We start from the raw sequence: 14613 nt of genomic DNA, 5'->3' as shown, positions 1-14613 counted from the left end.
GCCGGGCTTCTGTCTTCCAGGGAGAGATGGCTGAAAATGCAGGCACCCTCTTAAAGGGCCAACACACAAAGTTTTGTGTGCAGCTCCTCACCTTGAGCTCCAGCAGAGGGAGGGCAGAGTGGACTAGAGCTGTGTGAGGAAAATCTAGGGTCGTGGGCTCTGGAGATAGAGCTTAGAGGGCACCCCTCTGGATTCCTGTGCGAAGTCATTCCCCAAAAACATCTTTCTCAGGCAGATATTCAGCTGCTTTTGCCGGGAAGGGGGGAGCAATTGCCCCACGCTGCTGGAAAACCTCTCATCCTACCCCATGGAGTTTCTACAGCCTGAGGCTCATTAAGAGAATCAGATTAATCAGCCTGCAGGCAGAGGCAGACCTCAGAGTGCTTTGAGTCTCTGCCTTATCTGCTTCTGGACGCAGGCCTTGGAAAAGCAGACTTTGGTGTGCATCCTGGTACTGTCCAAATGTACCCAGCCCCAACAAAGGGTAGTTAAGGCCAGTCACAAACCGAATCTGACATCGGCCTGCACCAGAGACCCTCCAAAAACACTGAGAGTCCTAGCAGGCTTTCCTAGTACATAGAAACAAACTCAAACAGGGATCCAAAATGGGGAGACCAAAAAACAAGCCCCAAATGAAAGAACGAGAGAAGTCTTCAGAAAAAACGCTAAATGAAATGGAGAAAACCAATCTATTAGATAGAGAGTTTAGAATACTGAGTGTAAGGATGCTCAATTGCATGAAAAAAGATATGGAAACTATGGAGGAAATTAAGAATGACATAGCAGAAATAATGAATACACTGGAAGGAATAAACAGCAGGTTAGAGGAAGCTGAGGATTGGATCAGCAAATTAGAAGACAGGGTAGAAAAAAATCACTCAATCAGAGATCCAAAAAGGAAAAACAATTAAAAAACAGGACAGTCTAAGGGAGCTGTGGGACAACATGAAATGCAACAATATTCGCATCATAGGAGTGCCAGAAACGGAAAAGAAAGAGCAAGAAACAAAGAATTTGTTTGAAGAAATAATGGCAGAAAACTTCCCAGACCTGGTCAAGGAAAAAGTCACACAAGTTCAGGAGGCACAGGGAGTCCTAAGCAAGAAGAATCCAAAGAGGCCTACGCTCAGACACATCATAATTAAAATGCCAAAAATTCAAGACAGAATATTAAAAGCAGCAAGAGAAAAGCAATCCATTACCTACAAAGGAGCTCCCATAAGGCTGTCAGCTGACTTTCATCAGAAACTCTACAGGCATGAAGTATCCAAGGTAATACAAAACAAAGATCTGAAACCAAGACTACTCTATCTAGCAAGACTATCATTCAAAGTGGATGGTGAAATAACAAGCTTCTCAGACAAAAAAAGGCTAAAGGAGTTTATCACCACCAAACCAGCATTACAGGAAATGTTAAAGGAACTGCTGTAATTAGAAGTAGAAATAGAGAGAGAGAAACATACACATAAAGAATTAAAACAGCAATAGATAAGTATCTATGAATAATAACCTTAAATGCAAAACAACTCTCTACAAGTTCAAGAATATTGAAATCATATCAAGCATCTCAGACCACAAGGGCATGAAATTAGAAATCAACTACAGTAAAAATACTCAAAAACATTCAAACACATGGAGGCTAAATAGCATGTTACTAAACAATGAATGGGTTACCAATAAAACCAAGGAAGAAATCAAAAACTTCCTGGAAACAAAAGAAAATGAGCACACAACTCAAAATCTATGGAACACAGTGAAAGCAGTCCTAAGAGGAAAGTTCATAGCACTACAGGCCTACTTCAAAAAGCAAGAAAAATTTTTAGTAAACTATCTAACCCTACAACTTAAAGAATTAGAAAGCTCCCCCCTGTGAAGCCATCCAGGCCAGGGCTTTTGTTTGCTGGGAGTTTCTTTTATTACTGCTTCTATTTCATCAGTTGTTACAAGCCTATTCAGGTTTTCTAATTCTTCCTGATTTAGTTTTACATGATCTCACTCACATGTGGAATCTAATAAAGAAAACAGACTGAGGAACAAAATAGGCCCAGAGACATAGAAGCATGGAACAGACTGATGAATCTCAGTGGGCAGGTGGGGATGGGGGAGTAGGTGGGGAGTGATTAATCAAAGAACTTATATGCATATATGCATAACCCATGGACACAGACAATTGTGTGGTGAAGGCCTGATGGGGGCGTGCAGATGCAGGGTGGAGGGGATCAATGGGGGAAAAAAAGGTGGGTATCTGTAATACTTTCAACAATAAAGATAAATTTTTTAAAAATCTGAATATATATATTTTATTACCCAGCAATTCCACTCCTGGGTATGTACCTAGCAAAGTCATGCATATATGCATCAGAAACATGGTGTAACAATATGCAGACTAGCACTGAATTTAGTAGCTAAAAAGATATATAAATTGTACAATATCCACACAGAGGAATTCTGCACAGTAACGAAAATGAATGAACTAGAGATAACTGTAGTAACTTAAATTAGGATAACAGTCACCTCTAGGTTACTAGAGGAGTGTGTGGGAAGAGGGCTTCTGGGATACTTGACATGGGTGATGTTTCCACAGATACTCATTTAATTTGTTATATATATGTGTGTGTGTGTTTGTTAATTAATGTAGATATTCTCTGATATGAGAATGAGAACAAAATGTGACTAAGAAGAAATGTGTTTTAAATGAATAATAAGAAGGGAAATATTTCGACCTATGTGTTATTATATGGGCCTGTGAGACAGCGTACCTTGGCTTGGTTGATCATTCTCTTGTTCTCTTTTCAGAGTCATTTTTCTCTCACTCATTTGAGCATGCAGTGCTTGAATTTCAGACAACAAGCTCCTCCTATCTGCTTTCTGGAGGCAATCCATAGCTGTTCGATATTCAGCACCCTGTAGTAATGCAAAGTAAAAAATCATGTGAAGGGAATTATAAAGTCAATAAAATTAACAACCAGGAAGTCTGAAGAAGAATGAATGGAACCATACATGCTAAAACTTTGAAAATAAATTAACAACTTTCTTTTCCTCCTCATTTGGATATACTTCTGGTTGTTAATCTTTACACTTATTTTGAAATTCTTTAAATACACAAGAAAACATGAAAAATAATAAACACCCATGTAATTAGCCTAAGAAATAGCACCTATAAAATTAAAGGCCCCTGTGTACAACTCCTTAAATACGTTCTCCTCTGCACTACCTGGTCAAGAAATAACCAAATCCTAAGTCTTGTTATTTTCTTTTTTTTCATTTTTTAAAATATATCTTTATTGACTTCAGAGAGAGGAAAGGAGAGGGAGAGAAAGATAGAAACATCAATGATGAGAGAGTCATGGATCGGCTGCCTCCTGTACAACCCCGACTGGGGATCGAGCCCGCAACCTGGGCATGTGCCCTGACCGGGAATCGAACCCCGATTGCCTGGATCCTAGGTCGACACTCAACCACTGAGCCACATCCGGCTGGGCTAAGTCTTGTTATTTTCATACTCTCTGCATATTATGTTACATACACACATGGTAAACAATATACAATACTGTTTGGCAAGTTTTAAAACTATATATAAATATAAATGGCATCCTATTTTATCTGTCTTGGTGTAATTTGCCTTTTTCACTTACCATGTTGGTGAACCGATGGGTTGACAAATGTAGCCCTCCTTCACACTCATTTCAAAATTATATGGTATTCCATAGTATGACTAATACAGTACATTTTATTTGAGTATCTTTTCATATATTTATTGGATATTCTTCATTGTCTTCCATAAGAACATATATTTAAAGCATTTGTTCATTTTTCCATTGATTGTTTTAACATCATTAGTATTTGGTCTGTAGTTTTCTTGTGATGTCTTTGTCTGGTTTTGGAATCAGAGCAATACTGGCCTCACAGAATGGGCTGGGAAGTATTCCCTTCTTTTCTTTATTTGGATGAGTTTGTGAAGGACTGGTATTAATTCTTTAAACATTTGGTAGAATTCACGAGTGAAGTCATCTGATCCTGGGCTTTGCTTTGTGAGAAGTTTTAGAATTACTAATTTAACTCTTTATTATAGATCAATTAGATTTTCTATTCTTTTCATGAGCTAGCTTTGGTAGTTTGTATATTTTTAGGAATTTGTCCATTTAATGCTATTATAAATAATTTATTTCTAAAATTACATTTTGTTTGTTGAGAAATCAGATTATTTTTTTAATCCTCACCTGAGGACATGCTTAAAAAGAAGAAAGGGGAGTGGGGGGGGGGAGAGAGACGTAGGGAGAGAAAGAGAAAGGGGGAGAGGGAGAGGGAGACAGATATGAAAGAGAAACATGGATTGGCTGCCTTCCATATGTGCCCTGACCTGGGATTGAAACAGTAACCTTTCAGTGCACAGGGTGACACTCAACCTACTGAACCACTCTGCCAGGCAAGAAATCAGATTTTTACATCTTGACCTTCTATCCAGCAACATTATCAAACTTTCTTATCAATTCTAAAAATCTGTGTATAAAGATTCTCTTTGGTTTTCTATGTTAAGTGAACAAGGGGTCTTCCCCTCCCTCAACTCTTATTTTTCTTGCTTTGCTAGCTAAACATTTAGGACATGTTGAACAAGCTACTGAACCCTTTGTTAAGAAATATTTTTAACATTTAACTGAAAAATTTGATGTTTGTTGTAGTTTTTTTGCTAGACATACCCTTTAGTTCAAGAATTTTTTTTTTAGTTTGTTTTAGGATATTTTAAAGTATAAAATTCTTCTTCTTTTTTAAAAAAATTTATCTCTGCCCTTGCCAGCTTTGCTCAGTGGTTAGAGGGCTGGCCTGTGGACTGAAGGGTCCTGGGTTCAATTCTGGCCAAGGGCACGCACCTTAGTAGCAGGCTTGGCTCTGGCTGGGTGCATGTGGGAGGCAACCAATCGATGTGTCTCTCTCACATCGATGTTTCTCCCTTCCTCTATCTCCCCCTCCCCTTCCCTTCCACTCTCTCCAAGAAGCAATGGAAAAATATTCTTGAGTGTGGATAAAAAAATTACCCTCACTTAAGGATGTTTATTGATCTTTAGAGAGAAAGGGAGAGAGAGAAACATCGATTGGTTGCCTCCTGTTCACTCCCGGACACGGGATTGAACCCGAAACCTAGGTATGTGCCGACTGGAAACGGAACCCGTAACCTTTTGGTGTGTGGGATGACACTCCAACCAACTGAGCCGGCACCCAGCCAGGGCTAAAATTCTTCATTTTAATTTATTAGCTTTATCTCTTGAGATGATCGGTGTGTTTTTTTCCTTTTAATTTGTTAAAGTAATGAGTCACATGAGGAATTTTTAATGGTATGCTACCTTTCTATCCCTGAATAAGGGTAAGGTGATTGTGTCTTTTTTAAAAAAAATTTTTATTTATTGATTTGAGGGAGGGAGGGAGGAGAGAGAGAGAGAGAAACATTCCTTTGTTGTTCCACCTATTTTGTATTCACTGGTTGATTCCTATACATGCCCTGACTGGGGATCAAACCTGCAACCTTGTCGTATCAGGATGATGCTCTAACCAACTGAGCTACTTGGCCAGGGCCAGGTGACTCTGTCTTTAAAAATATATACATCGGTGCCCTGGCCAGTTCAGCTCAGTGGTCAGAGTAGATTTTGATTATGCACAAAAGATACCTCGTGTCCTTCATATCAGAAATACTGATGTCTTTCTGTTCCATTTCTGGTGATATTAACTGATCACCTGGGGAAGGTGGTATCTGAAGGTTTCTCCACTGCAAAGTTACCACTTTGCCTTTTGTAATAAAAAAGGATTTTCCGGACATTTACTTTAAGACTATGTAAGTATACTTTCCTGATCATATTACTAAAGTGTTTAATAAAAGGTGATGTACTAATTCCATCATTTCTCCTACATGCTAGCTGGCATTTTACTGTAAGAAAGGATTTTTATTCATTTATTATATCAGTATGAACTCACAAATTCTTCTTTTACCCTTTGGTTTATAATGTCACTCTCATTTAGTTTGATGTTCAAATTGTCCCAAATTCAGCCAGTGGGAAATCCTTTAAGCTGGCTTCTGTGATCTTTTGACATATCTTCTTAATTCTTTCAGCAATTCCGCTAACAAAACGAGATATTTCAGCTTCATCTTGCACTTTCCCTACCCCAGCTCTGGAATCAGCCATTTCTCTGAGATGTCCTAGCTCCTTTTGATGGAGAATGTACTAAAAATATCAAGATCTGGGCGCTAAGTGCTGTGAACTGATTTGTAACTAAGGATTTAATTCCTTTACAACCTATAGATCTTTAGGTTTTGTACTTTTTCCTGAATGACTTTTGCCAGGAGATAATTTTCTAGAAAACCTGTCCATTTCACCAAAGTTTTTAAATTGACATAGAATTACTCCTAACATTCCATTACTTTTATATCTCAGCTATATCTTTGGTTATGATCTCATTTTTATTCCTAACTTTTAAAAGAGTGTGCTTTTTGTTGTTGTTGTTGGGCTACAAGTATATCGTACACTCAGGAATGGGTTGCAGACTTCATCCAGTTAGAAGTGATCAGACCGGGACCCATACACAGCTTCCATAAGCCTAGAAAGTCTTAACATTAATTAACATAATTAAAAAGTTATTTGCATCTAGAAAAAATATACAGAAAACTCCTTTTGGAGCAATCTGTGCCTCAGTTTCAACGTCTGCTTGTTTCACTGACATTATCCATATACCCTCCCCGCAAAAGGTTTTCTCTAAAACCACAGACAACTGCTCCAGTCTGACCAGCCACGTACAAAGGGCGTCCACCCACCTGTGTCCTCAAGTGCTCCCCATTTTCGCAGGAAGGGTCAGCAGCACTTCTACCCAGGAAGCCTCATTTAAATCTGAATAATTCAGTCTCCCTTTTATTTCTCGGGATCAAAACAACTCGGGGTGTGGGGTTGCATAGAAAATTGGAACCTCGGAGACCGGGAAGGGGACTTTCGGGACAGAAAGGGACTCGGAAGCCGCCCTGGGGGAGGGGGGGAGGGGGGGAGGGGGGGAGGGGGGGAGGCCCTCCCCGACAGCAGGATTTTGGGATCCGAATGGGGTTCTTGAGTTGTGGGCCATTTACACCATGGAATACTATGCAGCTGTAAAGAAGAAGAATCTCGTACCCTTTGGGACAGTATGGATGGACCTGGAGAATATTATGCTAAGTGAAATAAGCCAGGCAGCGAAAGAAAAATATCTCATGATCTCACTTATGCGTGGAATCTAAAGAAATTAATAAACTGATGAACAGAATAGATTCAATGACATGGAAGCATAGATGAGACTGATGAATGTCAGAGGGATGGAGGAGGGCGGGTGGGTGGCGGGGGAGAGAGTAACCAAAGAATTTATGTGCATATATACACAATCCAGGGATATGGACAATGGTGGGGAGAGGGACTGGGGAGGGGGAAGGAACGGGGTGGAATGGGTCATTGGGGAGAAAAAGGGACATCTGTAATATTTTAAACAATAATAAAAGTAAAAATAAATAAATAAAAGAGCGTGCTTTATAGTTTTCCTTAACCAATTCTCTGGAAAAGTTTCTATTATATTAGCTTTTCAAAGAACCAACTTTTAATGTTTTTATACTCTTCTGTATAAGTGTATATATTTCACTAACTTTTTATTACAGTTGAGCCTCATTATTTGTGGATTATGTATTTATAAATTTGCCTATTCACTAAAATGTATTTGTGACCCCAAAATCAATACTTGCAGTGCTTTTACAGTAATTTGCAAACATGCAGTGGCAAAAAATTTAAATGTGTTAAATGTGCATATTACCAGCTGAAGTCAAATAAGGTGATACTCTGCCTTCTTTTTTCATCCCATTCACCAAGGGTGGGGAACATCCGGCCCATGAGCCATATATACGGCCCGCGAAATCATCTGGTCTGGCCCTGCCGAGGCAACTGTAGGTGGGACTTGAAATTCAATAAATCTAGGAGCTTTTTTCATAGCTAGTTTTTAAGTTGATAATTTTGTATGGCCCACGAGTGATGTTATAAATATCCAAATGGTCCTTGGCAGAAAAAATGTTCCCCACCCCTGCCTTACACTGTAATTGTCATTTCTGCCATCCATTTAGTGCTGTGTTTTAGACTTTTGTGCTTTTTATTGGTGATGTTTGCTGTTTAAAATGGTTTCCAAGCATAGTGATGAAGTACTATCTAGTGTTCCTAAGCACAAGAAAGCTGCATTGTATAAAGAAAACGTGTTAGATAAGCCATGAGTTATACTGTGGATGGCCATGAGTTAAATGTTAATGAATCAACAATATATAGTAAATACAGTGTTTTTCAACAGAAACACACATAAAACAAGGTTATGTACTGACTGGCTGACAAAAATGTCAAGAGCAGGGGCTCATAGAAACTGATCCCTGTATTTCCCCTAGTAGCAACGGCTCAGCATACATGGCAACTTCATAGAATCTACTGCAAATAGTAAGAACTGGCTTTATTACTCATGTCCCTTCTAATTTCTACGGGGTATTCTGTTGCTCTTTTTCTAAGTTCCCAAGTTGAATGATTAGCTCATTAATTTTCAAGCTTGCTCATTTTCTATCATAAGATATAAACATTTAAGGTAATACTTTTTCTTCTAAATATTCTTATTGGCTCCTGTTAAAATTTTAATCTTCTTACTGTAAAACTAATCAATAATTCATTTCATTACTATTAAAAAGCATTCCCCCCTTTAAGTTTTATGTAAAGTTTCATTCTGATACCTGTTCCTGTATTCTCTGTTCCAAACAGCTCAAGAATCCAGCTGCATCTCTAGTGCTCAGAGCGGCCAGCTCAGTCTGAAAGGTGGTGAGTAAAACACTGCGCTCCTTTAAGAAAACTTGCTGCAGGGCAAGCAGAAGTTCACCTCGCCAGTCTGAGAAGTTCTCATGAGATTGAAAACTATCATCATAAACCTAGCAGAGACAAAAATTAGCTCCAAATAAGTATGTTCAAAAAGGATCTAAAAAGGATATTTATCTAACCAAAATAAATATTAGAAACCTAAGAGCTTGTGAATTTATTTGCAAGTATGTGACTTGGGACATTTAAATAATAAGCAATCTATGTAAAAACACATCATAAACAACAATTTAATTTGTAAAAAGTGCCTTAAGATTGATAAAAATCATAAAACTATTGAGATGCATAATACTCTTGATTACCTCGGCTTCTCTTTGCACTTGCATTTTGGTAATTAAATCCTTAAGAGACGAGATTGTACTGAGGTAAGCTCTTCTCTCTTCTAGCCAGTATTCTGAAACTTGCTGAACAGAATGGTCCTCTCCATCACTATAGGGAGATTCAGTGAGAGAAAGCACCTGCATGCCTTCATTGTGGACAGCTCTCAGTAATCCCTGGAAACCAAAACCCAAAATTATGACTTCTTCAAAGACTGCAAAGCCAGACAAAGGGAAATTTTAAGCAAGACAGCTTTATATCTAGTTAGATTGATCTAGAAAAGCCACTGCAGGTAAGAAACACAGTCCTACCATCTTCCTATGGAGGGGAAAGCCAGTCCCAAAAGAAGGCCCATGACTTTATTCTTCTAGTTATCTAATGTGCTCTTCTTGGATTTAATGATTAGCCACTAATTTTACCAAAAGAAATATGTAGGAGATAAATTCTAGTCCTTGAGACCACTTCAATAATTTTGGCAAACAAATATTTTAGTAACAAAAATTTTCAAAAAATATTCAAATATATTGTACATTATTATCTGTAAAATAAGGAAATAAAACTAAATAGATCTCCAAGGTTCTGTCTAGCTGTGCAATTCTCTCTGCACAGAGGATCTTACTATATAACTTTGCAATAGACTATTATGTTCAATATATAAACCACATTGGCTAAGTTTCACTAAAAGATATCTGTCTTTTAGTACCTTTATTTTCTTTGGAAAGGAATCTGTTGAACTTTCACCTTCTTCTCCTCGGCCTTCTGATGACGAGTCAAATCCCTGACTTTGTGTAAGATAAAGTCCCTGACCCCAGTCTGATCCAGAATCTAAAGAAAACAACCACTGACTATTAAAAAGAAACAAATACTTTTAAAACAAGTACTATACAAATTCCAGAAATTTATATAACTTACCACTAGAACATATTTCTTTAGTCTGGTAAGCATCAGAATGTGTTAATTCAGGAACTGAGGATCCCTAATTGGAGGAAAAAAACAAAAAAATACATCACTTTCTTTGCTTTAATAAAAATAGGGCCCAATGAATAGTTTTTTTCTTTGTAATGCTATCAAAAAAACAACAACAAAGAACTTCAAGTCTGTCATACCTTTCAAAAAAAATAAAACTATCCATGGCTTACAACATGTCTTAAATTTTTTTCTTCATGGTTATTACCATAAGAAGAAACATTCATGAATTAAGGAACAGTAACACCAAGTTCCAAATCTGTACAGGAACTCTGTGGAAAGTTATTATCTGACTCTACATGAAGGAAAAACTTAAAAGCGTAAGTTTATCATAAGGAAGAGATTGTCCTAAATTTCTTTTTCTCTTAAAACTATAGAATTTTTTTTTAAAAAAATCACAGAACACTGAAAAACACATATTATAAAAACCAAATACCTGTTTAGATTTCAGACACTGTATCACTGCCTTCAAGGTACCACATTCCTCTGTCAGTAATTGAACAGCAACATAGTGTTCCCTCTTTAAGGTTTCAGTTTCTGAAATATGTCTCGATTCCATATCCAAAATTTCAGCAGCATGCAGCTCTTGCATTTGCTCAATCTTTTCAGTAAACTGTCTGATTATTTCAGTAACTTCTTCGGATGAACACTCACTCTGTAAACCAATTTGGATTCCTGCATTTCTAACACGGATTTGTGGAGTCTGATTACTGCTATTCACCTTGAGAGTCCTGTCTGTCTGGGATGCGGAGCTTTTACCCTCTTTAATAGGAAGTGGCTCTAAAAGACAGACTTTTCTGTTTTCTTGTATCTCAGTCTTCTTTTCTTTTTCTAAGAAGTATAATTTCTCTCTTGTCTCTGTGAGTTGATCCCTGACTTGGCTTAAATCTTTCTGGAGAAATGCCATATTCGTTTCTTTTACCTAAAAACATAACGAATAGAACAGCAGGACATCTAGTTAAAAATACTGAACAAAAAACTTAGGGTAGAGAGGAGAGTATAATTCACGCTAATATGTTCATTTTCCTCAAAATAATTAAAAAACACATTTCAGAAACACTCAGTCTCCATATCTATATATGTATATATATACACTTGTGGTTCTCATAGGATATACAGTTTCCTTTAACATCTTTTCTCCTCCTTCATTAACAGACTAGGGATTAAAAGTATTTTCCTAAAAAAGATTCCAAGGAAAATCAAACAAGAAGATGCTAGCAAAGAAATCTATAGTGACTTTTCATCAAAATCACAAAAGCTTTTATTTTTTTAGAGCTTTAAGTTATGGGTCTGGGTTTGTTTTCAGAGAAGAGAATATACCTTGAACTAAAATTAAGATAGGTAGAAATAAATGAATTAGGAGCTATGTTACTTATTTTACCAAAAGCTCTTCTTGAAGTTTTTCTGCCTTTTCTTTATAACTGGCAAGTTCTTCTTTGGTAGCTGCTGACTCAGCTCTAAGAGCCTCCAGTTGATAAAAGAACACACTTTCTTCACTGGCATGAATTAGCTCAGTAGTTGTCTGTATGGCAGTGGAAAAACATAATTACATAATTTTCAAAAAAAAACACAGCCAAGTTCAAGGCACATATACATTCTAATGAAGCTTTCTCGGGAATGACTACCTATCAGATAAAAGGAGCTGAAAGGATCCAGCTTCTTTCAACAAATAGGGAAACTTTTTAAGAACCCTAACTTTGTTTTCTTGAGATAGTAAGAAAAGAATAATTGTTCAGAAATGAAATGTAAATACTCTCATTTGTATATATCCTAAAAATTTATAAATTATTATTTAAAATATTTTTTGGTACCATTAAAAAAACTTTCATATTTATGTCACTTTCCTCAAAAGATACCAGGTGTTAGCCTGGCCGGGCATGGCTCAGTGGTTGAACATCGACCTAGGATCCAGGTGATCGGGGTTCGATTCCCGGTCAGGGCACATGCCCAGGTTGCGGGCTAGGCAGCCGATCAATGACTCTCTCATCATTGATGTTTCTCTCTCTCTCCTTCTCCTTTCCTCTCTCTAAAGTCAATAAAAATATATTAAAAAAAAAAAAAGATACCAGGTGTTAGTAAAATAGTTCTTAGAAGTTTTATATAAATGAAAAGTTGCAAAACTATTTTAATATTGCTTACAGTAATTTATAGTTCAGTATGCTAGGAAGAAAAAGCCTAGTAAATGGAAGAAATTATTATCCTTTGCAAAATAAATTATATATTTATAGAATCCTGATATATCAGTTAATCTGGTGTTCAGATAAGACTGCGCATTTATTATTCAAATAATAAATATAATATATAATAAATATTATATAATTATATATAATGTATTATATATAATAAATATGTAATAAATATAATAAATAATAAAAAATATATAAAGTGAGAATTTGAAAGTTAAAGTCCTTTCATATCAGTCCTATGCTAAGAAATAACTGCAATTTCAGATCTTTATGTAAGTAGACGTATAAGGGTGAAATACAAATTTTTCATAGGTAAGAATAAAATTTATTATCAGGTATAAAATATACAAAAGCTAAGGATTTATCACTTATATGTTAATTTAGTAGAACACTACAATATTTTGATATTTTCTAGTACCTAAAAGGGATGACTACATACCATGCATGTTAGAGGGAAAAGGAAAAACCCACATAAGTTCCAGGGGACATGTGCTAAACTTAACATTTCTAAGTTTCTTCTGATTACTTTATCTAATGACTATGCTAGTTGAAATAAATATAGTGATTTGAAGACCACAATAATGAATACAAAATATAGTTTGTATCATTTATTCTAGTGATAATATGTACAGACTAGTAATATTTTTTTAAAAAGCACTTTATATATGAATTGCTAGATGTAAAGAGCACTATCTTTAATTTAGTAAATTAACAATCAGCTTAAGGAACAAAGGAAAAGAGTTTTAGAGTATTTAAGTGAAAAAAATGAAATACAAACTAACCTTGGGAACTTCAAAATCTCCTTGAGAGCTTCTTTTCCTTTCTTTGCCTCCCTGTTTTTTCTCACTGTCCTCCAAAAGTTTCTGTAGTTCTAGTAGCTTCTTTTCTTTTTCCACAGCATTTTTCTCTGCGATTTCTACCTGTTCTTTTTCTAAAATCAAACTAGTCTGCATTTCAACCACCTGGCTTTCTAATTCTGATATTCTCAAGGTTAATGCTGATACATCTGACTCTATCTCGCTTTCTGTTAGTTGATTTAAATTCTGTATATTTGTTCTTTCGGGCTCTGATGAACTTGCCTGTTTATTTTGACAGAGTTCTGCATATTCCTTGACTGCATCAAGTTGGACCTGACTCACAAGAGCAGCAGCAACTTTTTCCTCAAGCATAGTCTGTAGGTCTACAATCTTCTTTTTAAGCATTTCTGTTTCAGCAAGGCCTTGCTCTTGCATGTCCTTTATTTGTTTATAACACTGGCTAAGTTCTAAGTTCTTTGCACTCACAGTGCTCTCAAGTCGCCGTATCTTTGTTTCCAAACTGTTTATGGAAACTCTGCTGTTTTCTTCAACAGATCTGAGGTAAGTCTGATTTTCTAGGGGTTGAACAGCATCCTCAGTAAGGACTACTTCTACTTCAGGTTTCTTTTTGCTCAGATCATCTACAGCCATGTTAACACTTTTCTCTGGTGTACTTTGGATTTTTTCCATATTTTCCCGCTCTCTCTTTAAGCTGCATAATTCTTGTGTTAGCTGGTTCACTTTAAAATTGGTTTCTTGAAGTACATTTTTTGTAAAGGCCATTTCTTCATTAGTGGTTTCTACTTGCTGTTCCAAAGCCAGTTTTTCAGCTAACACAATATCCAACTGATATTTTAAACTATCTGCTTCTTCTGGGAGATAATTAGCATGCCCTGATGTCTTCTGTTCAATATTTGCCAATTCCTGTTGAAGTTTTTCAATCACTTCATTAAGCTGCTCAATTTCTTCCTCTCTATTTTTCTTCACACGTTCTTGATCACTCACCAAACATTCTATTTGGGTTTTAAGATCCCTTATCAGTTCATTTTTTTCTTCAATAACCTATTAGTTAATGAAAAAAGTAACATACATAAATATACATTTATATTTTGATAATTCTACTTTATCTTAAGGCAGAACTTTCAAGTGTTGATCACAGAAAATAATATACTTCTTGGACATGCTACATTACTTTTAATATAGACCAATAGTCCCCCATCATATCAAAGAAAAACCTAATTTAGACCTTCATTTGGAAAGTTCTTTTATTATAAAGTGATTTACACTTTTAGTAGCTGATTTCCTATATGTAAAATACTCAGTATCAATATATTCTAATAGAAAAGAATGAAGTATTGAAATAAAGAGTCTATAGCAGATGGCACCCAAAAGTCATTATCTTATGTAACTCATACTAAACAGAATTTTTAATATGTTTGGTTAGAATGATAT

The 14613-nt window shown here is 36.2% G+C and overlaps 1 protein-coding gene across 1 annotated transcript in view; it reads right to left on the bottom strand.

Annotated features, from left to right (window-relative positions):
- AKAP9 (A-kinase anchoring protein 9) overlaps positions 1-14613 on the bottom strand; it is a 137342-nt gene that overhangs the window by 20259 nt on the left and 102470 nt on the right. The window contains exons 32-39 of the mRNA XM_081147848.1: positions 13147-14223; positions 11560-11700; positions 10615-11100; positions 10125-10188; positions 9916-10037; positions 9197-9388; positions 8756-8947; positions 2760-2904 (exon numbers count right to left, since the gene is read on the bottom strand). Of these exons, the coding sequence (XP_081003974.1) occupies positions 2760-2904; positions 8756-8947; positions 9197-9388; positions 9916-10037; positions 10125-10188; positions 10615-11100; positions 11560-11700; positions 13147-14223 (2419 nt within the window). The remainder of the gene's footprint in view (positions 1-2759; positions 2905-8755; positions 8948-9196; positions 9389-9915; positions 10038-10124; positions 10189-10614; positions 11101-11559; positions 11701-13146; positions 14224-14613) is intronic.

This window comes from Miniopterus schreibersii (genome assembly GCF_964146895.1).
Source record: "Miniopterus schreibersii genome assembly, chromosome: 9".
Taxonomy (NCBI): Eukaryota; Metazoa; Chordata; class Mammalia; order Chiroptera; family Miniopteridae; genus Miniopterus; species Miniopterus schreibersii.
The sequence above is the reverse complement of the archived record's forward strand: the minus strand, read 5'-3'. Positions and strand labels throughout refer to the sequence as shown.